Source organism: Chelmon rostratus, chromosome 4 (genome assembly GCF_017976325.1).
Source record: "Chelmon rostratus isolate fCheRos1 chromosome 4, fCheRos1.pri, whole genome shotgun sequence".
Taxonomy (NCBI): domain Eukaryota; kingdom Metazoa; phylum Chordata; class Actinopteri; order Chaetodontiformes; family Chaetodontidae; genus Chelmon; species Chelmon rostratus.
This window is the reverse complement of record NC_055661.1, coordinates 5,405,177-5,432,417: the sequence shown is the minus strand read 5'-3', so window position 1 is coordinate 5,432,417 and position 27,241 is coordinate 5,405,177. Positions and strand designations below refer to the sequence as shown.

Sequence of the window (27,241 nt, the reverse complement as noted above, 5' to 3'; positions counted from 1 at the left end):
GCTGATTCAACTATTCAAGTAAATCTTTACTTGCTGTAAGGTTGTTTTTTTTTTTAATTTAGCAACAGCAACAATAGAACCGCAATTAACAGTACTGTTCATCGTTACATGCAGTTACAAATGATATAGTCCTGTGTGGAAAATGTAGATGTCTGTTTCCTGTAAACGCTCTTCCCTGCAGGCCTGTTAATCACGGTGTGCTTAAAACAAACACCTGTGGAGAGTCAGACAGTGAATAGAACACTTGATTTGATGCATCGGAGCAGGTACTCAAAACCAAATCATCATTATCAGAAGTTTGGTTAATTTCTTAAGGCAATATGAAATTAATTGGGATTTTGTAATTGTTTTCTACGACTCGTCTTTTGTGATGTTTACTGCCATCTAAACCCTATCAAGAGAAAATCAACCTGTAACAGTCTGAAAATCTACATGACACTATCAAGTGACCAGCAGGTACAGGGGGACTAAGCGCTGTCTTTCTTTCTTATGTAGAATAAAAATCCTTCTAGCTGAGACCATTGAGCATTTTTGGGGTGTGCTGCAGTATTTGGAAACTGAATGGTTTCATGTGACAAAAAGATTTGTTTAGCGCTTTAATGAAAACTCTTTGTGTTTGCATACTCCAGCACCAAGCCAAGAAAGGCTTGTCACTTATTAGCAGCACTGCAAGAAGATCCCCAAGCCTCAGACTTCCACAGCTACCACACAGATTCGAGCCAACCCTGCTGTTTGTTAGTCAGCCTCCAAGGAAAACAAACCTGCCTTTTTTAGCCATATTACCAGAGAGAGAGGGGTTGGGGTCGGGGCTGGGGACGAACAGCATCATGGTTGGAAGAGAATCGAGCGAGAGGAAAGGGGCTAAATCTGGTTTTGTGTTGTCACTGATTAAATTTAGCCTTCACAGTATGCCATGGCTCTACACATGTTGGAAGAAAGTGGTTTGATCTTACGGGGATCCTCTGATGCCCCCTAGAGGTTAATACCTTTATCCCTCTTGTGAAAATTGCAGCCTACCTCATAAGTTTCCAGTCGGAGCTTCAGAAACCTCTTCTTTTGTTTTCTTCTTCATGCTACTTTAAGGAAAAATTAATTCATGTAGCGCCCGACTTGTATAAAGTTATAGTTTCTGTTAGTAAGTTTACAGGTTATTTGTGATGCTGTGTGACATGAAACTTGTGCAAGAGTCCCCTTAGTTTCTGTTTGACTTGGTGTGTGTGTGTGTGTGTGTGTGTGTGTGTGTGTGTGTGTGTGTGCGCACGCACGCGGGTGTTATAGAGAGGGGTCTGGGCAGTGTTCCCGTGTCCATGCACAGCCCCCAGAGTAAAGTAAACACAGCGGCTCTTTTCTCATCCCAGCCGTCAGCAGGCTCTCCCCAGGCCCGCGCCAGAGACCACACACCCAGACCACACACACACACACTCACACACACTCACACACACTCACACACACTCACACACTGCCCAGACCTCTCCGCAGATCCTTCCACATACACACAGACCACACAACACCAGCTCAGGCCCCTCGCACGCAACCTAGCTGAGCTGTCATTCTGCCCAGCGTGTATGTGTGTGAGAGTGTGTGTGTGTGTGTGTGTGTGTTAGTGTGGGGGCAGGCTATCTGTGTGTTTGTGCACGTGTGTTTCCAAGATGAGGGGGGTGGGATAGGCTTGAAACACTCCTGGAAGCAGAATCAGAATTGTACAAAATAAAGATCCAGATCCTCTGCCCCTCGCCGCTCCCACTCTAAACATATGGGATTGATGAAGGATATACCAAGCTCTTGTTTTAGTGCTGTTAACCTCTTATCTTCGCCATGTCAGATACATAGCCCCTCCATTTCCTCTGACAAGCACGGGGGCCGCAGCAACAACCCGAGGTAAATCCCGTCGGAGTTTTCTCGTTAACTCTGGGATGTCAAGGCGACGGAGGGGGCCCCCGTGACAGAAAAGTTTCCCAGAAAGGTTCCCGCTCTTGGAGGTTTCTAGGTCAATGCGTGTGCTGCCGTCTCACTGCAGCTTTTTGTGCTTCTGTGTTGTTGTTGTGCCAAGTGCCATACGTTCCGCAACATCAATTCTCACAGTTTGCAAACTGTTCCAAAAAAAAATCTGAGCTCGGAAGTCTACTGACATTTAAGAGCCATGACGCAAATATTCAGCAGCTGATGTGTTGAGAACTGGTGGCACTTCATTTCAAAGAAGGGTATATGAACTAGGAAATGTATAATTTGTAGCCTTATTTTGGGTAACTGGCTTTTGGATACTTTGTATGTATGTATTTCTCAGACAACATTTTACTCTACAATCACAACTACATCACTAACTCACGGGTTAGTGATTCTGTTGTACTGGGCCATTTTAATCAACTTAACATTTACAATTTTCCTTCCTTTTTTTTTTTTTTTTTTAAAGCAGTTTTAATAAAACATTGACACATCAGACAACCACATGGGGTCTTGACCCCAGGGTTAAGAAAAGACAGACAGACTGCAGACTACAGTCCTTCAAGTAATTTATCAAACCAAAATGCCAAACACTGCTCGTCCCAGATTCTCATCTGTGTTTCTCTGAATATGTTTGGGTTTTACAATGCAGGCCACACCAAACTAGCACTCTGAGGATGTAATATTGCTCTCTTGGAAATTGTACTTTAATGTTTTGTGCTATTTTTAACTATAAACTTTAAACTAGTTTCTATGGCTTTGTTAATCTAGTAATACGAACCCCCCCACACCATAGATACATTCATAAGTAGAATAATCAGATGTTGGGGCTCTTTACTGGCTGCTGCTGTTTTTACAGGAAAGTCTCTCTAACAAGTAGACTAATCAATGTTGTGCTCATTCACTTTTGATTTCCTTTGATTTTGACGCCCCCCCTTGGCTCTTGGAAGTCTTCTTGCACCTCAGCTGTACGCCTACACGTAATTACTGACCATATAACTGTGCAAAGGGTGACCACGGCGAACTCGTTGCAGGTCCGGTCCGTGTGAACTCCTGCATTGTTTGTGGAGAACGTGTTTTGGCTGCGGAGCAAAAGGGCGGAAGCTTCGCTCAAGCTGCTTCACAGAGTCTAGATTGGTCAGCCTTTCTGAGACCTGGCAGTAATTTATTAGCAAACATCTGTGCTGCTGAAATACATCCTTTCATTTTTTTATTTGGAATGATTCCCTGCCTTCCTTTGCTCAGCCCCTACATGAACTGATTTGCATGGGTGCTCCTTCGTTTGTACCATAATCTGTACTGTATTGTGTGGGCTTATGTGGAATGATTGGAGAGTCCAGGTTTATTTATCCTTCGCTGTGAGGTTTACATTCTTCCTTTCCTCCCTGCTCTCTGTCTGCTCCTTCATTCTTGGCTCCCTTCTCTATTTTTCCTATTATCTGCGAGATAACTGCTGCAATGCATACGTTGTTTGGAGACCTACAGGGTGGGAAATTAACACTATCTGCCAGCCAAATGCTGCTTGTATTTTGCTGTCCGCAGTCAGTTCTAAAGCCTCAAATATCTGTTTGTCCTGTTAGAAATAGCAGCTGGTGTATTAAAAACAAAAAAAAAAAGTATTTTCAAGTAGGAGCAGCTTTTATTCTATATTGACATTATTTTTTTCAGCATTTGTTTTTATTTTTTTTCCCTTTTTAAGACCTGGTGGGTATTGTTCACTACAGATGCTTCTAGTACAGTTATGCTTCATTCATTCTTACAGCAGTGCTTGGCTTGTATTATATATTTCTAAGTTGTTTCAGCTTCCAGAGCTACATCTAATGATTATTTGCACTATGAGTCTGATTTTTTAATTCCAGTCTATAACCAGCAACTGTTTTTACTTAATAAATTACAAAAAAAAATTAAATGATTTTCAAAACCCTTTATTAATTTTCTGTAAAGACTTGGTGATTTAAGCATGGATTGCTTCATTATAAGATGTTGTTCATATGTGTTGACTGAACTGTCAGTGTATGGTGCTTGTTGAGTGTTAGTCATCGTGTCCTCTAATGTATGCCTCCCTCTGCCTGTCTTTTCCCATGTCCAGGTACTGATCGACCCAGTGCTCCTGACTGCCTCAGGCCACCATGTCTCGTGCCCGTCAGCCCCCGCTGGTCACGGGCATCTCGCCCAAGGAGGGTGCGGCTTGGACCAAAGTTACCATCCGTGGAGAAAACCTGGGCACAGGCCCAGCCGACCTCATCGGTAATACATTTAGAACCACACGACTAACCGCACTCGCAGCTCTGTCTTGGTAAAATGTTGTCAGTTCTATGTTTGTTTAATTTTTAAAAATAAATATCTGTTCAGCAATATTGATTTTCATTGGGAAAGAAGAGCTTCCATATTCATCCTTTACAATGCTCCCCTTCATATTTTTTCTCTCTTTCTTCATAGAATATGTATGTAGGTATATAAATAAATATGTCAAGATAAGTATGCAGTATATATATATTTTTATATCAGCAAAACAGATGTAAAAATACGCGTATAAGATGTCAACACATTATGTAATTAACATTTATTTCTTTTACCCTAAATACTAATTCTTAGGTGATGTTTTTATTGTCTGTGGTGGTCACTTTTGTTGAAAAAGAGAGACACGGATGTTGAGTAAATATAACTCCTTTTTGTGTTGTCATTTAATTTCTGATCTAGTATGTAGAGTATTTTGTGACTTGAGGCGTATTAACTGATTTTATTAACTTATCCATCAACAAACCACAGCAAGCCCTTTTTTAAACAGACTGGTGTCAAGTTTGTTTTTGTTTATACGATCCGTAAGTGGACAGGACGCCTGATTACTATTCAGTTGTTACTTTCATGACAGCTTCATAAATTGAGTTAAAAAAAACTAAAAGTATGTCAAGCATTTTTGAAGAAAAATTATATTACATTTTGAGTACATTTTAGCAATAATTAGTAATTTGAAGTGGCTGCTTATTTAAATGTTTAAAGTGTTGTATTATAAAAAGTATTTTGATTCTATAAAGTTCCTAAAATTCTGTTGGCACAAAGCAAAAGAAAATTCATTCAAAAATGACAAATGTGCTCAAACATTTCATAGTGTAGTTTGAAATTAGATGCATCCATTCATGTAATTTAGGTTTAAAATGCTCTTTAAACACTTTAGTCAAGAAAAACTAAACCAAATAGAATATTGAGATATTTTGCAGTAATGAAATTAAATTTCATGTCTTCTGTGAAATTCTGTGTCTATTTGTCTTCTATTCAGATGACGAGTTACAAAAACTCAAGCGCTTATCAACACGCATTCATGTGAAAAAAGCGTTGGTGGTGGTGTGTCTTTTTTTCTGGTTTTCAAGAGCCACACAGATGGACTGCCTCCATCTTGTTCTCATTATGTGTTTGAACGTCACACTTTTTCTATACTGATATTTTCCCTCATGTTCGCCAATTCCTCCTCGAGTCCAGAGTCCAGAGGACTCACACACCACTCCATGCTTGGCATGCCGTGCTCTGGCCTGTGATACAGGTCTATTTCTGACCATGAATGTCCCTGGGGGCTGGAATTACACAATTAGATATGCACAAATGTGTGTGAGTGCTTATGTATTCAAACAAAGTGGCCAGTAGAGAACAGAGGCAGGAAATGGGGCTCTAATGGGCATATTATTCACGGTTTTATGGGCTATTTGTTGATCAGCTTTCACAAGCTTTTATGATGTTTGATTATACACTCATGAGGCTTGCTGAATCCCCTCAGTTGGAAATGTCAGAGTAATCTCTGTGTCTGTCTTCTAGTGTCCAAATAGTTTTCAAGAGGGTTTAAAAAGAAGACGACAGATGTAGGCGCAGAGTGCGCATTGTGCCAGTAATGGGCCACTTAGCACTCAAGTGACACACGTTAGCTTAAAGGAGCTGAGTGAGAGAGGAAGGAAGGTCACGGCCACCCACACCCATCGTAACCCCAACTTGAACTTTGACCCTCGATGACAGTTTGACTAAACTTGCGGATAGACGGCAATTCTGTGTGAACGAGCTCCTCGTGTTATAGATCGTCTGTGTGTGTCTGTGCTACGTTCTGTTTATTTGTGCTGTCACTGTGTGGCTGTATCTCACCCGTTTCACCTTTTCCCTCTGTCTTCCGTCTCAGGTCTGTCGATCTGCGGCCACAACTGCCTGCTGACAGCCGAGTGGATGTCAGCCAGCAAGATAGTGTGCCGCGTGGGTCCTGCCAAAGACGACAAGGGAGAGATCATTGTCACCACCAAGTCTGGAGGTCTCGGCACCTCCACGGTCTCATTCAAACTGCTCAGGCCGGAGAGGATTGGTAAGACTCATGACTCAAAAAATCTGTTTGATTTGCTAGCCTGGGCAAGAACAGATAGGTTGCGACTAGGGCTGCAGCTCATACTTATTTACATCAGCGTTTAAACTCATTTTTTTTCAATTGATTCCGTCAATGTTTAGTCTATAAAATGTCATAAAATAGTGAAAAGTGTTCGTCACAAGTTCCCAGAGCTCAAGGTGACGTCTTCATTTTGTTTGTTTCCAACCGACAATTCAAAACCAAAAGATATTCAGTTGGCAGTGACAGAAAGCAGAGACAAGCAGCAAATCCTCAAATTTAAGAGGCTGAAACCAGCATTATGGCTTGATAAACAATAAAGACAGACAATTAATCAATTCTCGAAATAGCATTTGAATAATAATTGTTTCAGCACTTGTTGCAGTCAAGTAAAGTTTATGTAGCCCAAAAATACAAGTTTGTCCCAGAGGGCTTTACAATCTGTATTACACCCTCTATGCTGACAAACATGATTCAGATAAGGAACCTTTTTCACAAAACAAACCTTATCAGGATTAAAAAAAAGGGAGCAACAGAGGGAGGAATCCTCACGGTGGGTGAGAGCGCTCCATTGACTATAGCTGAAACACAGGCACTTAAGAAAAAAAGAAACTGTTCCCTATTTTGGTGAACAAAACAAAACACAAGCAGACTGAAAAAGCCCAAAACTGCTGAACACACCTGTTCCCATGATTTGCTGAAGTCAACCACACGTCAGTGATTTTGGATAATGAGCAAACGATGTTCATTTTAATTTTTACAATCTGATTCTATTATTCCAATTATTGACTCGTGCGTCCCCTGGAAGCTTCTGTGTCTGTGTACGACTTCAATCACTCGAGTCATACGACGCAGAGAAATACACAGTAGAACCCGGATTACAGACAAATTGGGACACTGTGTAAAACATGAATAAAACAGAATGTGAGAATTTGCTGATCTTTTTTTAACATATACTCAATTGAAAACAATACAAAAACAATAGATGTAATATTTTACCTAGGTCTGCAGCTCAAAATTTATTTTCACCGTCAGTAAATCTGTCTTTTCCAAATCACTGGTAAGTTGTTTTGTCTGTAAAATGTCAGAAAACGGTGAAAAACATTGATCAGTGTTTCCCAAAGTTCAAGTTGACATCCTCAAATGTCTTGTTTTGTCCAAAACCCAAGGATATCGAGTTTACTGACATAGAAGAGTGAAGAAAACAGAAAACTTTCACATTTAAGAAGCTGAAATCAGAGAATTTTAACTTTTTTAGAAAATTACTCAAAGTGATTATTCCGTCATCAACATATTTGGCAAATTAATTACATACAAGATCAAGTCACTGATCAATCATTGCAGCTCTAGTTTCACCTCATTAACTTCATTGATTTTTGTAAATATATGCTGATTCTGAATTTGATGCAGCAGCATGTTTCAAACAAGTCAGGACAGGAGCAACAAAAGACTGGGAAAGTTGCTCCAAAAGCATTCCACAGGTAAACAGGTTGATTGGTAACAGGTGACAGTATCATGATTGGGTATGAAAGGGGCATCCTGGAAAGGCTCAGTTCGGTATTTTACTACATGGGCTCAGGAACACTTTGTACGTTTGCTATCGGTAAACAGAGTTTGTTTGCAAATTATTGCATTCTCTTTTTATTTACATTTTACACAGTCCCAACTTTTTTGGATTTGGGCTTGTAGTTAAAATATAAAGTAAATAAAAAGTAAAGTATAATATGTTGTGCTGCATGAATGCGCATGTTTGTTTGTGTGCAAAATGTGTTTGAGAGCGCGTACGTCCATGTGTTTGTGTGTGAGCGCACATCTGGGATGTGTTGTTGAGCTCAGTGACGTGTGTCTCGCTTCTCCTGTCCTGCCCTGTCCTGCAGGTATCCTGGACCAGTCTGCCGTGTGGGTGGATGAGATGAACTACTACGACATGAGGACTGACCGCAACAAAGGCATCTCCCCCCTCTCCCTGCGACCCAGCAATCCACTGGGCATCGAGTTAGACAAGTACGGCCTGAGAACGCACGAACACACACGCACACAAAAATCGCTCAGCACAATCACACCGTCATAAACACACGCGCTCTAGCCATTGAGTCATGGTTTACATCCATAAACAGAAACAAACTCTCCCCATATGCAGGCGTTTGAAATATTATGCCAACACAGCAATGGCTGAACTGCCTCTAACCGCTGCTCACAGGGAGTGGAAACAGAATAATTGTGTATAAAGCAGAGAGGACGACGATAGAAAGGGATTTGGAAAGAACTAAAGCAGCGACCCACACACGTTTGTATACCGCCTCAGAGCAGGCAGCATGGTGCTGCCTCCCACGCGCCTGGCAGGGAGTGCAGGAGTTGTAATATATAGTTTGTGTTGTCAGGTTCTGGCATTTCTAGCTTAGTGTTTGTTTGGTTTAGGGGGGCCGGGGGCAAGTGACCGCTTGCGGTCAGAGACGAGACCCCCATAAACAGGCTGTACCATTCATTCATGTCTCAGGGTTGCATTGAACATCCAGCATAAAAGGTCTACCTAATTTCCTTTGGCAGTAATATATGGACACACTGTCATCTGTGCTGCTTATCACTTTGTGTTGATGTGGTCAGGGAGAGTTTTAGGATAAAATATACTTTTAAGTATTTAAATGGAAGAACTGTTTGTTAGAGAGCATCACTCTTGTGCTCTTTGTACAGTGATGTCACTGGATGGTTTTTCAGCTGGTACAACCTATGACTCTGTGTATGTTGTACATAGAGCTAAGTTGTTAGTTACTTTATATTTCCACAAGCTTAACTGCAAGGTGTAACCATTCAGCAGCACACAAAACTAGCATAACACAAACACAATGTATGACACAGTTAAAGTGAGAATGGACAGCATGTATGACCTGATACTCAGACTAAAATGCTGTCTAATGAAAAATGTGTGAATTGGAGATATAATGTGCAGACTCTACTCATCAGACCTAGTCAGTGAGTGATAACAGTTTCTAGCCTCAGTCGACCAACAGTGTCCAGAAACTGGCAAGATTTTTATTAGGGGCCATTCATATCAGTGATATTTCATGAAATGACACAGTATGGCTCAACTGACTACAAGTAATGACAATAAGCATAATTGGGTATTTCCCTCTTTATTTCCTTTTATCCATACTCAATAGAAAATATATATATTTCTCTATATACATATGTACGAAGAATAAAACAAATATAAAAACAATATAACCACATTCCACTGACCTTTGCATGTAAGTTTAGAATATATTGGTTGTTACAGACAAAGCTGCTCTATCTTCAGAGTTTATATTTTTGAATTCTCTGACTGCACAGTGCTACAAATGTTTCTTAGCAAGGACACATGACGAAGGGCTTCGGTTTTAACAGTGTAACACACTTTAGTGAAGCACAGCTACACAATACTGTGAACGTAGTTGAGGACAAGCTGAACAGCTGGTGCAACTCAGGCCAGGAGTGTAGAGGAACTTGTCTTATCTGGTCACAGGGCAGGACCTGTCATTTAGGTACACATGCTATGTGGACAAGGGTTAGGGTTACGAGGCTGGAGAGTGCCCTCAGCTACCCTCATTTACTTCCATTTTAAAACAGTACTTGAATTTACAGAAAAGTTTAGTTCAAAGTTCTTGAGCATGAATTTAAGATGAAACTGAAGGGTTTAAAAGAAAAAAAAATAACTGTGATCTTTGATAGAGGTACATATAGTGCCTCATACACATTGCAACATCTCCACCTGCAGTAATAATATTCAGAGCCCAAAATATTACTAGTCCATTTGCAGTGAATGTGTGTTTCTACCTACATATATAAACCTACATATATGCATGTATGCACTTGATCAATGAGGAAACTTGCACTTAAACGTCTGTAGTTTGTTTGTTATAGTCTATTTGACCATTGCAGCAACTCTGCAGAAATGATATAATGTCAGATACATGAATTAGTGTGTACATGTACTCAATACTAAGTACTTCTGGTCTTCTTTGCATGAGTTCGTTTGTGCATACGTCACCGCTGTGTTCTTGTAAATGGATTTTCTTAGACCTTAATACTGTACCGTGCATGCGTCGTTTTTTCTGCATGTGTGTATAACTGCAGAGTGGGTGGTTGGGGGGGGTTGGTTTGTGTAGGCCACGGGTCATTAGTAGAGATCAAGCTTCCCTAATGAGTGCTGGGTCCTCAAGGGGCACCCAGGCGTCACACACTGCACTTCCCACGCCAAGCTCTCCCAGACTGGGTACTTTTCAACAGTACACTGCCCCCTGCTGGAAAATCTAACCCAAACATCATATTACAAATTTATCTCACATTTACACAAATCCTTTGCCAAGCCCTCCTCACTCACAGTTTATCATTAATATATTTCTACATTTATTTTTCTTTATTTTAGCGTCATTACAGTCTGTACTACACAGCCCTTAGTGTTTTTCTACTGTTTACATATTGTACATCTTTTATTTTTCACAGCAGGGTTCTCATGTGTCCAGCCTTTTTTCTGTGTTCACCTCTGTGTATCTGTCTTCTCCCAGAGGCAAAATCCCACAGAAAGACATGGAGCTGACATTTCCAGGCATGAGTGGAGACTTCACCAGCGAGAACTTCTCTGCCACCTGGTACCTCATAGAAAACCATTCAGGCTCCAGGTCGGTCCTTTGTTATCACTAACCTTAAGTTACCATCCCTTGTAGCTACTAATAAGAACTAGTGGAAAATACAAAACAAAAACGACAGTTAAACATCTGTGTTTGACACAGGTTCTCCAGACATCAGAGTTTTCATTTACCCCCACAAGCATTCTTGCAGGAACACTCCTTGCTGGCAGGTGAATCCGTGTGTTGTGATAGAGGCGTTACCTTCTGTATCTTCACCAAGCCAAACAGAGGATTATGTTGCAGTAGAATTGCAATTTGTCATTAACTGTTTAGTCAATCGATGGGAAATTCACTTGTAACAATTTTGATCATCAATTAGTTTTTTAAGTAATTTTTCAAGAAAAGACAGCACACTCAGGTTCCAGCCTCTCAGATGTGAGTATTTCTGTTTCTTTTACTTGTTGATGATAGTAAACTGCAGTTGCATTGAAGTAGTGTTCTCAGCATATTTTTATTTAGTCTTAATCTTAGTCCTGTGTCAGTTGTCCTTTTTAGTTTGTATGATATTTAGCCAACGTCATCCTGTTTTTTTCTAGTCAAGTCTGAGCTGGCGAAAAGTCTCTGCATTTTAGTGTTATCTTAGTCAGAGAAAACCTCAACTGTTTCAGTCTTTTTTTAGCAATCAGATTACATTGACTATTTCAGTCAATCTAGTCTGGCCAAACCCATTAACCTTTTTGTCATTTTGGTCAAACGTGTTTCTCATTAGACTATCCTATTATCTGATGGAAGACACAGGTTGAATGGTTAAAAATGCAGCTGTACAGAAGGTGTCTGATAGTATCAATTTAAGGAATACATCTAGATTCATACTACAAGTACACTTGTGCACCATCAGCAACAAGAGTGTTGTTTCTGATGCAGGGTTTATAGCTTGTAGCGAGTTGGCTCGTTAGCTTTAGACTGAAGCTCCTGCTGCAGCTTTAAATGCTTGCAATCCAGCTGAAACATCAGCAACACCCATACAGTACAGACATGCCCGCTACAGTTTCACCTTGGCACCCCACTACTCTTGATTTTATTACACTCATGGTGAGCTTCTGTTCTCTTGGCTGAATCTTCACATGGTCTTTCAGTCCGGCAGAGGACAGTTCGGTATGTCGACGAGGCAGCCTGCTGACCCAAAGACCCCGAGCCCAGTTGACTGTCATGTCAGGGCAGAGGAGAGTTATTTTGGACTCTCCTGGCTTCCTCTCCCCATGCTTAGCCTTCCAGTAACCCAGACCCCAGGATCCAGCATGACCAGGGGCCTCTGTTTGGACCTCGCCGGGTGACTGTTTCTTCCTGTGGAGGAAACCTCACTCAGGACACTGACACAGACACACGTGCTCACGTTGACCAAAAATGTGTGCACAGTTGTGTTTCTCAGTTACAGGCTTGTGTGCGAGCTGTGTAGTGAAACAAGTGTCTGTTATCAACAAAATGGCAAAATATTAATTAGGTGATGAGAAAATTACGACAATTTTAATAATCCATTAATTATGTTACTAAGTAAAAAAAAGGCAAACATTTGTTGGTGACTTTGCTGCTTTTCTCACTTTAACACTCTGAGTTGGACTCATTTTTGAAGATGTCATCTTGGACTCTTGCAAAGGGCATTTTTTTTTATTTGTGTGACATGTTACGGACTGAACAGTTTATCAATTAACAAGACCAAAAATTCATGAAAGTAATCACAAATTGCAAGCCTAATATAATATGCCGTGATTGTTTTGTTTTTGTTTCCTCAGTTTTGAGCAGTTGAAGATTGCAGCCAGTAATCTGAAGAAGCAGGCCACTAAGAAGAACGAGGGGAGCCTGGCCTACGTGAAAGGGGGCCTCAGTACGTTCTTTGAGGCCCAGGACGCTCTGGCAGGTGAGAGGGATTAACACATTTTTGTGTGCTGTGGAACCAAACCGAATGGTCTCCAATTAATACACAAACTTCCAAATCATCACTCTTCATCTCTGCTCAAAAAAAGAGCTCTTGATATTTGGATTAAGTGTGCAAGTGTTCGTGTCTCGGGACCCCCCCCCCCCCTCCGCATGCGGTCTAGCGGCGGTTGATTAAAGAGGCTCATTTGGACGCTGTGTGAAAACCCTCCACTTTCTGCTACAGTAACACCAGCCAACCACAACACGGCTAATTCACCTTCATCAAAATGAGATCAGCTCTCACCTGTCACACACAGTCTCACTTGAGTCTCCCTGGAGCCTGGACACACCCACACACACACACACACACACACACACTTGGCCACATTGACTTTCAGATGCCAAAAAGATTTGAAGGTAGCAAAGACTGACTGCTGTCGCTCTGCCAGGTACCTCAAATCAATTGTTTGCTTCATCATTCATACTTTTGTCTGTTTACGCTCTCCTCCCGCCATGGCCGCTCAGTTACTTCCCCTTACTATTTATACGTACACTTTTCTGCCTCCATCATTATTATTATTGCTTTCCGTGTGTTTGTGCCCTGGTTGGGAGAGAGGCGATGTTTTCATTGTTAGTGGCTGAATCTAAATAAACGGAGCAGACCAACACAATGCAGGCCAGAGTATTAGGACTGATAGTGCTGATAACAGACCCAATATGACCAATGGGAACAATGCACAGTCATTCTCACGTTCAGACTGAGTGTGCCTACTGTGTGCCCACTGCCCCAATGGGAAATGTACAGATGGAGGAAGTAGTACACCATAGATGCACTCAAGTGACCTGTGAACCAAGAGGGCATAGTGATGCTTTATGAGCTGTGTAACAGGATGGGATGTACAGTATTGGCCTGAATGTAAATCGACCCTGATTATAAGATGCCTGGCTTGCTTTGCCACCAGCACTTTTGGAAAATGTCTTTTAGAATGTAAGGAAGACACTGAATTAAACTAGAACTCTAACATGGCTAAATGTATTATTGAATCACGTTCAAATGATTGAACGTGAGTCTACATTAACCAGTGATTTCCAATAGTTTTACCTTAATAACAGCTCTTATAATTTACAATGTTTGGAGAAAGTTTGCACATCGTTCACTTGCCAAACTCATCAGTTAGTTCTCAACCTTAGATCATTTCTTCCTTTAAAAGTGGAGCTTGAATTACCTCGTTAAAGCTGCACACGTCAGTATTTTTCATTTTTAAAACACAGCTAAAAGGAGATAATATTTCTACCGCTACTCCAAATGAATGTTAACATGGCTCTGTCTGCTGGATGAGCACTTATAAATAAATAAGTATAACAAATCTATGGACACATATACAACTGTTCATCATAATAACTTCAGAAGGTGATAGTATGTCAGCAACAAAAATTATTTAATCCTGTCTTAAAACGTAAATCTCAAATCTGTCCAGATTGTCCAAATTCAGTGTTTTATGGTCAGCCATTTTGGAAGAGGTCTGAATGAGCTTGCCATTTTCTGTGCTTTCCACTTGTTTTCACTTGTCATGAGTTCATTTCCTTCATGGCAACACAACATAATGTACGACAGCTATTAGAAGCTCTGGTAGGTCACTTTTAGGACTGAATAACTATAACAGAAACGCTATAAAAGATCATCAATGCTCGACTAGAAACAGGCTCCCTTTGCAACTTTATTCAAACAAGTCCCACTTTTTAAGTGTAGTTTTCATGAAAACACTCCTCATTTTTGGAGCAGCAACTTGACTCAAAAGTTATTTTTTTTAAATTTCCTGACTCCTGTCTTCTCACCGTGACTCATTACAGCACTGCAACATCCTTTCTTGGCCAAAATTTGTCCCTCAGTCATAAAAAATGAAGTGGTAGACCAGTATGGATAGCTCAAGTGGAGATATTCTGTATACTAAGTATGGTCAGCCAAACCGACATACCAGCCGGCATGCTGCTAGCAGCCAGCCAGCTCGAGACAGCTCTGCAATAGCTCACTGCCAGGCGTAGTTAGCACAGCTGTCTGAGCCGCTGTGAATCCTTTCTTTGTCCCTCAGCAGCATTTGGCACGTCTCTGTTGTTCTGAGTTGTTCCAAATGAACCTCACCTGAGATGTAGCTGTGAAACTGTAAAAGAAATGAGCTGTGAAAAAAAGAAATTAACAGGGGCCTTGTGTGTTCTTGTTTCGAATCTGCCACGTTAGAAGTTGCCGTAGTGCTTCCAGCCCTCTCAGTCACCATCGAGTCATTTTTGTCTCCGCTCCTGTTTATTTTCAGTTCAGCTTGCATGTGAGATTTTTATTGATGACTTTAATAGAAGTCTGGAGGTATTTTTTTGTAATGCAAGCATACTGCTGCCGGCAAGGTGGAAACAAGGAAGAGGAGCCAAATCTGGGGAAAGAAATGAGGCGGATCAAAAATATTTAGAAAAAACATCAGGACTCTGACTTCACCATCCACGGGGTTTCTCTCCCGCCCTCTCTTTTTCTTGTCCCCACTAATTCCCTCTTAATTGCTCTCCAGTACAGCAAACCATCTCCAACAGAAATAGAAAAATACAATCATATGTCTCTTAACGAACTATGAACTTTTGCATCTGCAAACCACAAATCCTGTTAATCACCAAGCTGTTTGGGTGAGTTAACTAATGTTGCTTGTTGCCGCATGGATAAATAAGACCGGGGATTCGAGCCAGCTTTTTGTGGCAGGGTTGTATTCTCAAAGATTCCAAAGGGCAGATGAGAAGTACATCATCAAGTTGCATGGCCTCAAAAGATTTGCACTGAATGTGCTGCACCCAGATCAGCATCCATTCTTTAAGTTTTAGCACCACAGTAATTCCTGGCCTCATGGTACTTTGCATAAAAATGATCTGTGGTATACAGATTTCAATTTGGAAGAAAGAGTCCTTTGGTATCAGATCGAGAATCTGTATCAGCAGATTACTCATATTGTGGTATCTGAATTATTTAAAAGAAAAGAGTTTAAAAGTTGAATGAGTGCACCCTTGATTACAAAGGAAAAAAGCTCTTGTTGTACGATAGCTTATGAAACATTAAGATGTGCAAATCTAAGAGGGAAAAAAATCAACTCTAGCTAAAGATCTAAAGATGGATGGACAACCGGGGATATAAATCGAGTGTTACCGATGTATTAAAATCAGAACTGCATGAATTTTTAATGTGTTTGTGCCCCTGGGAACTGTAGGCTTAGTACTGTACCTGAGGCTTTGACCCAGAGACGTAATGCAGCATCACTCACTTGGGGTCTCAGGGTCAGACAGGATGCACCTGAAGTCAGGTTAGATCCTCCAGATAGATCACATGATGTAGTTTCAAGCACCTAAAAATTGTTGTGGTTTATATCAAGTCCTTCTAACTACATTTAGGTCAGATAATGTTTTATTATTGGCGGATTTTTATACTAGCTTCAAGAAAACACATTGTCATTTTTCCCCATTTTTTGTTTGATATAATATTCTACTTGTTTGCAGAAGGGCTTTTTTTCCAGTGAGGGAATAAGTGGTCTTGTAAACACTCCATGTGAACCACCACAGGCTGGTGAAAGAGATGGAAGGTTAAGGGCATGGAGACTGTTTGGTTGTGGAGCCTCAGTGACAAATGGAGCCATGCTGCTGAGACAGAGCTGCTCCAGCTGATTGACTGACTGACAGCCTGTCAGGAAGTCCAGGGTTGTTTCTATTAAAATGTTGAAATTTGTGGTTTTTCATTGTTGTGTGAAAAGGAAGTCTCCCAGTGATGCAGGAAACAGAACGGCTACCGTGTTCCAAAAATGCCAGATTCCCAGGGCCTATTCCCTGAGCGCCCAGCCCCAGCAGGAGTCAAAACATCTCCAGCTTTAGAATCCAGGGACACTGTATTTTTATTCTTATTCATTTTTTTTTCTCCTCAACGCTTCCAGGAAGTGAAGCGGGAGCTGCGGCTCTTCCTCAGGTCCTGGCTGCGCGTGTTATCCGGACTCTGACCTGATGTTTAGGTTAGCTGTTGCGTCATCAGCCCTTCAGTGTGTGACAGATGCAGAGGACACACAGCTGGCAACAGGGCAGGGGCGAGTGTGGAGATGTGAAGCAGACCTGCTGTGTGTGCGTGTGTGTGTCTGTGTCTTCCTGTGTGTTGAGCGCTATCAATCCTGCGCTCTCCCGTATACACTCCCACGTCTACGCGCCTTTGTCCGAACCTGCATCTGGCCGCATTTTCAGCTGGTCTGTGAACAGCGAGAGGTCCACGAAGGGGCCGGCGATGTCCGTGGCATGTTTGAACAGTGTGCTTTAAGAATACCTCAGTCTCTGCCTTGAGGCTTCTGTCTGTCAGAATGGACCCACATATTTATTTACAGAACGCTCCCCCTTCACTTTGCCTCCTGCCCCCTCTGCTGTGTCCAGGCTCTGCTAACAACCAGTATTTGTGGTGGAACAACTGCGAGAGAAGACAGGCAGGGAAGTGGAGAGAAGGGAAATGAGAGGATCGTTGTCCTTTTTTTTTTTTTTTCCATGTTTCTGTCTCTCAACTTCATTCTTGAGATGTCTGCTTGTTGCATATTTGAATCGCTCCACAAGTATGTATGAGAATGTCTCCTAAGCCCTCTCCACCTCTCTTCCACTCTGTCAATAAACCCACACTGCAGCTCTCAGCACCCAGCTGCCCACTACTGCACACCATTTATTTATTCGCTGGGGTAGCCACACCACTCGCTCTGCCTCTTTTTCTCCCTCTATGTTTTCTCCCCTCATTCCCTTTTTTCGGATTCCCTCTCCCGTGCAAAGCTCTTCACGCTAAGTGATGGATACAAGCCATCAGAGTTCCTCCCACTTCCCCTGAGCAACAGTCATTTTTGGCATCCAGACCTCCAGCTCTGCTCTCCCAACTGTTACTTTTAGAGAGTTGAAACATTTTAGATTCACATTACCTCCAGGTCAGAGGGCTACAAATGTCCCAAGACCACAAAACTGTGCTGTGAATGGCTTTGCCTAGGTGAATTGATCCAGTACAGTCGCCACACTGGAACAAGGTCAGGTCCTCTGTTGCGTGGGAACAGGCACAAAGCGGGAGGGGGGGGGTTCAATAGCAGCATCTGTGGGCGGAGATCGGCGAGGTTATCTCCCATCTACCACTGGGGTAGGGCCTGTTTATTGTTTTACCTTCGGTTCCTGAAATTGAAAATGTTCCTGTCTCAGGGGATTGCACGTTGGTCACTCCACAGTGTGGAGAACCGTTTTCCGCTTTTTCTCTGCATTTTTTTTTCTTTTCTCTTTTTCCACACACTGCTCTCTCTCTGATTTCACTGTATTTTGTCCATCGCAGTACAAATTGATACTGACTTTTTTTGTTGCAGCAATCCACCAGAGGCTGGAGTCTGATGGTACGGAGAAGGTGGAGGGATCAATGACCCAACGACTAGAAAACATCCTCAACAGTAAGCATCTCTTCATTTAGAGCTCCAAGAGAACTGCAGGAGGTTTTTATTTATTACACTCCTCATGTCACTGTACAGGTTCAGTGTTTCAATTTTTTCCCTACACTTTACCTTGATGTTTTCCAAAGATATGTCCTGCAGGTCATTAATTCAAGTGACTTCACAGATCCACTCACTTAAGCAGTCATCTAATCTTCACTTCCCAAATATACTGGTTGGGGTCCATTTCTGGATGATATAGTACTCTTACATGTGACAAAATAATTTCAATTTAAGACTCAGTGACCATCTTTTTCAGAGCAATAGATCAATCTGCAGCTCACAGTCTCCCTCAGGGGCTGGAATTATGTGTCATCATGTGTGGAAAGTTGGATAAATGACAACAAGAGCTCATACACAGGGGAAATGGTAACCCCTGTTTTCTGTGTAAAGATGATCTGATCTTATCCTTCGCCTACTTTTTCTTCATTTGCTGACAGTTAAGAAGTTAAGTTGACCTTGAGTTGAGATTAAGTCACACTTACTGATCACAAGATGTCATGCTCAAATCCTACAATACAAATATATTTTTTTAAAGCCCTTTAAACTTTGTTTTATATATCATTCAATAGCTTTCTTTCTTTAATCTGTATATATTGTATATTTGACATTGGTGTTGTTTTTTATTTTTTAATTAGAGGTAATGAAAGAGATGCTTTTGGTTTTTCTCTCCCTCTTGATTTTCTTATTTTTTACAGTATGTCCTTGTGTTGATTTTAACCTGTTCAAATAAAAGAGCAAAAAGGTCAAAGACAGCCTGATGCTGCCCAACTTCACCATCCACCAGCCACTGATGCACCGTCCACAGACCAAACACACTGCATGTTCAGTCGCCTTTGTTGATCTTTCCCTTTTTGACAAGCGGATCCTTCTGCTGATCCTGTGTTCCCACCCTCTCATCTCATACATGACAATGTGACTTTTCTAATGGAGGGTCAATAAGCTGCACCTTTTCCCGGAGTCTAGAGTAAACAAACCTCCCAGCCAGACGTAGCTTTCATCCCCACAGCCCCGGACTTGTGGGCCCAAGCCACCAATAACCCCCCAAAAAAAACCCATGCGTCAAACATCACAGCACCAATCAGCCAATCACAAAATAGGAACGTTCCCTTCACGACAACTGAGATTTTCTAGTGAAAAATGTGAAATATTCCTCTGTTCGGTCCCATGCTGTTTTTCCTTCAGGGATTTTGTTTTGGGGGTGGGGTTTTGTTTTGATTAGAAGAACTTGTTTTTTTTCCTCCCCCTGTTAGAGGGTACATCTGAGGCCACACACGAAGCCAGTTCGCTGTGCAAAGGTTCCACTAAGCTGTCTGACTCAGAGATAGCTGTCACTTTCTCCCTAGCAGCTCGGTCTCTACTGCGTCAGATAGCACACAGAGCAGGAAGAAAACCAGAGACTGACATTAAAAGGGAAATGTGGTATCAACATTTATTTTTATAGTATCCCAGTTTCTCATTTTCTCCTGCCTCTTTCACTCACTCCCTCTTTCTCTGTCCGTCTCTCTCGTAGGAGCGAGTGATACTGCAGATACTCTTTTCCAGGAGGTCTTGGGGCGGAAAGACAAAGCTGACTCCACACGCAATGCACTCAACGTCCTGCAGCGCTTCAAGTTTCTCTTCAACCTGCCACTCAACATTGAACGCAACATCCAAAAGGTACTGTCCCCAGAGAACACCAGAGACACCAGCACATGTGCTGCAAAATAAACAGAGCTTCAATTTGCCTCCACGCCAGCACACGTTTAATGCTGTCATGTGAGTCCTGAGTTGAGAGTAGTTAGACATTGGATCATTCTTCAAGAGGGAATGCCTTCGGCTCCCTGAGTGATGGAGGAGGTGAAAATCTGTTTTACAGTCTGCGCCCTCAGAACTTCCCTCAGCACAGTGTTTAGGTCTGCTTATTTGTGGTCATTGTTTTCATCTCGGTGTTCATGAAACTAATCTTCATTCAGCTCATTTAGCTGTCATAACAGGACATTGTCATCTCAAAGTATGGGAACATAATCAAAGAACGCTGGGGTGCACAGAATCTGCGGGTTAATGTTCCTCACTTATTATAAAGCCCAGCAGGGCAATCATAAAACCCAACGGCTCCCTTGAGAAGCTTTCCATTGCATTTCAGGTCCTCCAGCGTGTGTCACCTCATCACCTCATTTCACTTAACTTTACTTTATTGTTCCTCTGCAGGAAACTGTCCAAACAGCAACAGAAGACAAGCAGCACATAAACACTGTTTAAACATAACCCAAGAGAACAGCTACAATGAAAACATAATAATCCAAAACCTTGCTGCAACTACAGACTGTAGAAACAAGCAGCAAAGTCATTTTTCTGTCATTACATTATGTTCCTCTCGGCAGTTTTTCTCTGTATCATAAATACTGTTATTGCTTTTGGGACTGTAACTGCAGGTTGGTGTCACATGCATTGTGTGGACATAGCTCCTCACCTTTTTTTTTTTAAATCTTAGAGGTCTGAAGCTGCTTTAAGAACTCCCGCAGCCCTACAAGGAAAGAGCATCATGGGATTCTGAAGCTGCCCTTTTAATCACATCAGAGTTCTTTTTAAGACAGCGTGTCCCAGTATTTACAGTATATTTGTTTAATGGCACAGATTGGATGGCTGTCATCCAGTTGGTGGAGCCAGAGAGGCTTAAATCCACAGTATGTGTCACGATTGATAAGTTTAAAAAAACTGAACTGACCTTTCTCTCTCAGGGTGATTACGATGTGGTGATCAATGACTACGAGAAAGCCAAATCTCTCTTTGGCAACACTGAAGTCCCTGTTTTCAAAAAAGGTATATAATTTCTGTTTTCCTTTAGGGGTTTTTATTTCAATAAATGGATGAAGTTGAGCAAAATATCACTCTTTTTCAACTTTTCTCTCTGTTTTGAATATTCTCATCTTGAATAAAAATGTTACTTTGCTGTAGTGTATGCCGAGGTCGAGACCAGGATCAGCGCTCTGAGGAGTCTCTTATTGGATAAACTGCTGCAGACCCCATCGACTCTGCACGACCAGAAGAGATACATCAGGTCTCTTTACACTTTTATTTCATACGATGTGCCTGTATTCCTGCCAGTCGTCATGTTGCCTTCATACATTTCCTGCTCTTTGTTTTTAAATAACAGATTCATCATCTACATGTTCAGTGGAGTTTTCCACTTTTCTCAGAATATGCTCATTTCTCACAATCTCTCCGCATTGCGAACCGTCTGTGTACATTAAATATACAGTCATGATATTATCTCTTATACTCCTTCATTGCTCTCCTTTTGGTTTCCTTGATGTCTGTCGGTGTCACCGTTTACCAGAACCTCATCCTCCGTCCACTTTCTTCCGTCTGCCTCTCACTTTTCTCTGAATGTTGACTAATCTTCTCAACTTTCTGTTGTCCCGTTCTCTTCTTTCTCTCTCTATTTCTTCCTTGCCTGTCTTTCCTCCTTTTTCCCCCCTCTCTCCTTCTGTCCATTCATACTTGTGGTCTCTCCCCATTTATTATTGTTAAGACCGACCTGTCAGGATCACAGAGACCAGTTCTCAACCACACGGCAACATCTTTCATCCTGCAGCATTAGGCACGGCTCTGAACGCCCACTCAGCTCCTGTTTACTCTTGCCGTGGATGGTGGGAGCTTTGTGCATGTGCGTGCGTGTGCCTTGTGCCCGTGAGTCTCGCTCAAACTTCAGAAAGATGCCACCTAATGAGAAACAAATGAGCAGTTGGTTCATAGGGGGACAGTAGAGGGAGCCAGGCCACAGCTCAGAGAGTGAGTCATCCGTCATCCCACAGGTCACTGAGTGATGCCCAGGAAGGAACCTGGGAGAAAGATGATTATGGGGAGAGAGGGGCAGATGGATAAGAGGGTGACGTGTTTGTGAGGCTCAGGCATAGGATCGAAAAGTCCCTTTTTTATTTTCTATTTATTGATTCTGGATTTGTATGTGTTCTCTGCATGCTTTAATGCAGAGAACAGATTGGATCTTGTCTTTTCACTGTTTCACTGTAGATTTTTGTATGTTAAAGTTTGTATGCTCTTTGGGGCCTATGGGTTCATTAATAGATTTTCTTGTTAAATATTTTTCTCTTCTTTTTCTCTATTTATTGTGCTTTGACTTTTTTATATGATTCATTTTTGTGTTTACACATTAACCTAATTTTTTTGTGATTATAACGTCGCACACATAGCTTAACCTTTTTATTGATAAATTACAGAAATTATACTTTTTAGCTCATATTGCAAGTTCATGTCTTTTATATGCTGACACCAGTAGTATCTGCTAAAATCATCAGTGTATTGACGCATCCTGTCTTTTTCGCTGCGTCCTCTTTGGGTTGGCCAAATCTTTAAATTTGACACCTTATGGTTTTAAAGGATTCATATTGATTTGCAATCAATCTTTGCTTTTTTAAGTAGTATGAAACATGTTTCTTTGAGACATATTTATATTGTTTTGTAAACTTTATAGCTTGATTTGAATTCAAGCATCCAGATGTCTCTCTCTCTCTTGTGATTTTGCTTATTTTGGTTCAGTGCATTTTGGTTTTGTGTTTTCTGTTGTCTAAAATGTGGATACATTTTTTTGGCTATTTCTGAGCTAATTGTGAACCAATACACTCTATATAAACGTTTGGACAAATTAAATGAAAAACTTGACCAAGTTAGTGTAGAGACACAACAAATGCAGATGCCAAGAGGAGTCAGTGAATTGTTTCATCAGCTTGGAGAGCTGACTCAATTTACACAAAGCTTTTCTGCTCGTCTGTACTGGAACAACTTCTTAAGAAGCCCCTCTATGTGGGTTAGGGTTTGTTTTTTTTTATGATTTTTTTTGCCCTTATCCTGAAGGAGGCAGTAGTTGCTGAAATGTTGCTTCATAAAATTAGATATGATCAGCCCTCTCCTCCTTCCCTTTTTCCCCCCTCTTTCATTGTTAATTTTCCTCACCTTTGTGGGTTTTGTTTTTTTTTTTTGCGCATGCAGGTACCTGTCTGACCTGCATGCCCCAGGTGACCCAGCATGGCTGTGCATCCACGCTCAGCACAAGTGGATCCTGCAGCTGATGCAAGACTGCAGAGATGAGTTCATCAGCGGCCAGAGAGGTGACTAACTCGCATAAGCACACATATGTCTGAGCTGACTTACTTTCCACATGAAGTGAAAAGTTTCTATTTAGCATTTCCAATCAAACAGCTATAAGTCATGTGAGTCTGAAGGTAGCTGAGGGAAGAGAGAAAGCCAGCTGCCTCTGCATCGTACCAGCTCTCTGCTTGCATTCCCCTCTCTATCACCGCCCTCCCCTGCCTGAGGCCCGAGTGTTTATTTTTTCATGAATGTATGAATAAGATGAAAGCGAGGCAGCATTGGCTTCGGATTTGGGTTTCAGGGCTTGACATGTTACTGCACACGCACACATACAAACTCTCTTTCTCATTCACACACAGCTTCACAGATGGATTGGAACAATTAACCCCAATTAAGCTGTTCCTCTGTTAAATCAGCCAGCAGAAAAATGTGAACGTGAAACCGTCCGCTCAGGAAGAACAGCGATCCGCCAACCACGCTCGCACACCCACACACACACTCCTGTACCCACACTTACACAAAGGCACCCATACAAATACATTGTGAGTGGGTGGCTGCTTCACAGAGTGCAGCTGGAACATAAATATGTCTAATGCTAAGGGTAACAGTGGTTTCCGGGGCTCAGGCTTGATGGATCTGGGGGTTGGTTTTCTCCATGCCTCTCCACAGTTAAATATCATGTTGATCATCATGTCAGGGATGGCCCCTTTTCAGTCCTCACATGCATTCCACAGCAGAGCAACATGTGGCAGGGAGTGAATATGAAATTGCATGCAAATCAATGCAACCCAACTATTCTGAAAATTACTGGTTTGCAAAAATACACTGAAACACATACACAGAAATACACGTTTACAGTTAGTTTATTTACTTCGATATAACAGTAGAAGACAAAATCCAACTTTGAGATTCAAGAGAAACATTAGATCCAAACAATATTCTATATACAATGCTGACAATATATAAATAAACAAAATAAGCATTCCCCAGTGTCTTCCAAAGTGACCCATATGACTTTTCCAAACAAGACTCCCAATCTGCCACATCTGTGGTTCAGCTCTATTTTAGTTTAGGCAACTGAAACTACTTGGTAAAGGTAGAAGAAGATCACCTTCATGTTGAAAAGGAATCAGACATGACTGATTCCAGCAGGCAGGCCATGAGCTGCGGTATCCACTGTCGAGTTCAGGTTTGTAAGTCTCCTCTGACCTCCTTGCTAAGTCTTTTCTGTGGTGGTGTCAATAACGTCACGCTGCCTCCACCTCTGCCACTGAGAGGGGACAGTCATCATTCGCACAACCACATTAGATCACTTGTAAGGAAAATGTAAATGTAGGTCTTTTTTAAGGTACCCTGTGAAGTTTTCACATAAATAAACACAAAAGTTTACTTTTGGTGTTTCTCATCAAAACATTTGTAAAACTGAATTTTTGCTGTGTATGGCAAAATCTTTTTCAGGCCTCCAGCTTTTTGGACACATAGAACGTGCTCAGTAGAGTCTTTCACTGGTTGATGTTTGCTACATAAATCTTCGAAACTTTCAATTTTATTGTACCTAAGAGATCAACCTCTGATAACACAAAAAGTCACGCTGGAGTGTTGATGAAAAATGTTACTTCACTGTTCGGCAGCTGTTTATTTGAGCCAGTGATCATCATGTGACTCTGTCAGTGGACAGAAACACATTACAGCCCAGCATTGTTCCTGTGGGCTTGTTGTGGGTGCTAGTAGGACACACAATACAAACACAACAAGGACCTCATCAAAACAGCATGACAACTGGTCAAAAGCTCAACAGGGTACCCTGAAGTGTTTCAACAAACGACCGAACGACAGTCTTAGTATACATACACGTACATCTGTATACAGTTACATTATCTGGATAATAAATGATCAGATCTTGCCTTTGTGTTCAGTGTGTAAAGCTGCTATTTTTAATTCATCCTCATTGAGATCCAATCTCTGTCCTCCAGAGCAAAACCTGTATGTGAGTCATTTCATGGTGTGGCAAATCAGCCCCAGACTCCCTTAAAACAGTCAGAGTTTTGTGAGTTGTTGAGTAAGGGAAAACTTCATAAACTTTCTTAAATGCTGTCTACGAAGATGTTTTAATTATATGTCCCCTCTTGTAAATTCAGCAGATGGAGTACATTAAGTTATTCTTTTCTCTGTATAAAAAACATTGTGCCAGTTTGTCCTGGTGTGATGCAGTCTGGTGTGTCAGCTACTCTGTGAAAAGAGAAATTATATTCCTATGCAGACCAGCTGCACAGCTGAATGCAGCGCCCACTGTGGCAAACAGTGATTTCTTACTGTATATCATTCATTTTCCACCTGTATTGCTTCATTTTTCACACAGTTCTGTTGAATAACGCATCTTTTGGTCCTTTCATGGCACCAAATAAACATAATCCGTAATTAGAGGCGTGGATTGCATTTACACCCACCTAAGATCCGAACACAATGCCAGCCACACTACCTCCAGATGTGGTCAGGCAGATCCAATCAAATTCTGATCATAATGCATTTACACCTTGCATTAACATTAGTTTTTCCTCTTCTGAATCACGATCGCATTTTACATTTTAATACCAGGTGTAAATGGAGTCATAATGACAGGACCACGCATGCTCATACACACCAGTGCACACATATACAGTACGGTGCACACACTTTACTCTTGTTGTTTGCCACAGCCAGTTATCTCCTGTCCCCTCTGCTGATACACTTCACAGAGACCCCCTCTGTCCCTACCTCTTCCCCTCACACACACACACACACACACACACACACACACACACACACACACCTGGTAGCTATTTACCATCCCTGCTCTTTGCTCCTCACCTCTTGCTCACGAAACCCGTGCCTCTTGAAATATCCCTCCACCGAGGCAGCCCTTGAACAGCCACCGTCCTAAAACCACATCCACTATCCCCCCATCTCAAATAGCCAGAATCCCCCTTGCTGGTACCTCACAGCCTCCCCATCTGCTGGCGGCCTCCTCTGCCTTCTCGTATCACATTTACCAGCTCAGTGTATTTAAAAGCCATCTTTTGTACTATTGTCAGCATCACACGTGGCAGGGATTATTTTTCTGTGATGGATCAGTCATGTCTGCAGTAACTGATGTCATTTTCTCTGTCTTTGTGTTTCTCAGTCCAGAATATGAGGTGAAAGGCCGTTCTGGTGCAGTTATGATTTCATTAATTACCATCTAAACTGCCTTAAACGTGAAATGGGCTCATCCGTCTCTGTAGGAACAAAAGCCCGAAGCCTGAGTTTTCTTGTGAGGAAGCATAGCAGCGCAAGTTGCTTCCGTATGTCTAAACACTCCCATCGTGCCCCGGTGCTGCAATCTGACTCTGCCCGATTCAATTATAAACAGCAGTAGTCTTACTTCCTGAACAGAGCTTCTTCTGCCAATATCAATACAATTAGCAGGAAATTTTGTTCTTAGGAAAATAGTTTTGTCAGTGAACAATTAGAGCAATTCTAGTGTTCTTAGGTTTGACTGGAAAACATGCGGTTGTGATTTTAGACCCAGTCATACCACTCTGGGAGAAACGTGTTAATTATTATTACGCCTCAGTTAGCATGGGTATCAGTGTGTGGCATATTCTTAAGAGTGTTTTTTATTTCTCCTCCAAGACAGTCAGGAGCTTTATGTTCATTCTCTGTCATCTGTTCATCTTAGTAATCTGAAAAAAAATGAAGAATTAACTAACTTACTAAAACGAGTTTTACCATCTGCTGCTCTCTTATTGTGTTGGAGGGAATCCAGAGCTCAGATGTCACTTCATTCCCATATATGTTTTGGCTGCACATCTTCT

At 41.7% G+C, this 27,241-nt stretch overlaps 1 protein-coding gene across 1 annotated transcript in view; it reads left to right on the top strand.

Annotated features, from left to right (window-relative positions):
* Window positions 1-27,241, top strand: part of exoc2 (exocyst complex component 2) — a 48,155-nt gene that overhangs the window by 7,612 nt on the left and 13,302 nt on the right. Inside the window, exons 3-12 of the mRNA XM_041934933.1 lie at window positions 4,031-4,188; window positions 6,101-6,277; window positions 8,173-8,299; window positions 10,837-10,950; window positions 12,690-12,814; window positions 18,198-18,278; window positions 19,831-19,976; window positions 21,038-21,119; window positions 21,255-21,357; window positions 23,307-23,425. Of these exons, the coding sequence (XP_041790867.1) occupies window positions 4,071-4,188; window positions 6,101-6,277; window positions 8,173-8,299; window positions 10,837-10,950; window positions 12,690-12,814; window positions 18,198-18,278; window positions 19,831-19,976; window positions 21,038-21,119; window positions 21,255-21,357; window positions 23,307-23,425 (1,192 nt within the window). The 5' untranslated portion in view covers window positions 4,031-4,070. The remainder of the gene's footprint in view (window positions 1-4,030; window positions 4,189-6,100; window positions 6,278-8,172; window positions 8,300-10,836; window positions 10,951-12,689; window positions 12,815-18,197; window positions 18,279-19,830; window positions 19,977-21,037; window positions 21,120-21,254; window positions 21,358-23,306; window positions 23,426-27,241) is intronic.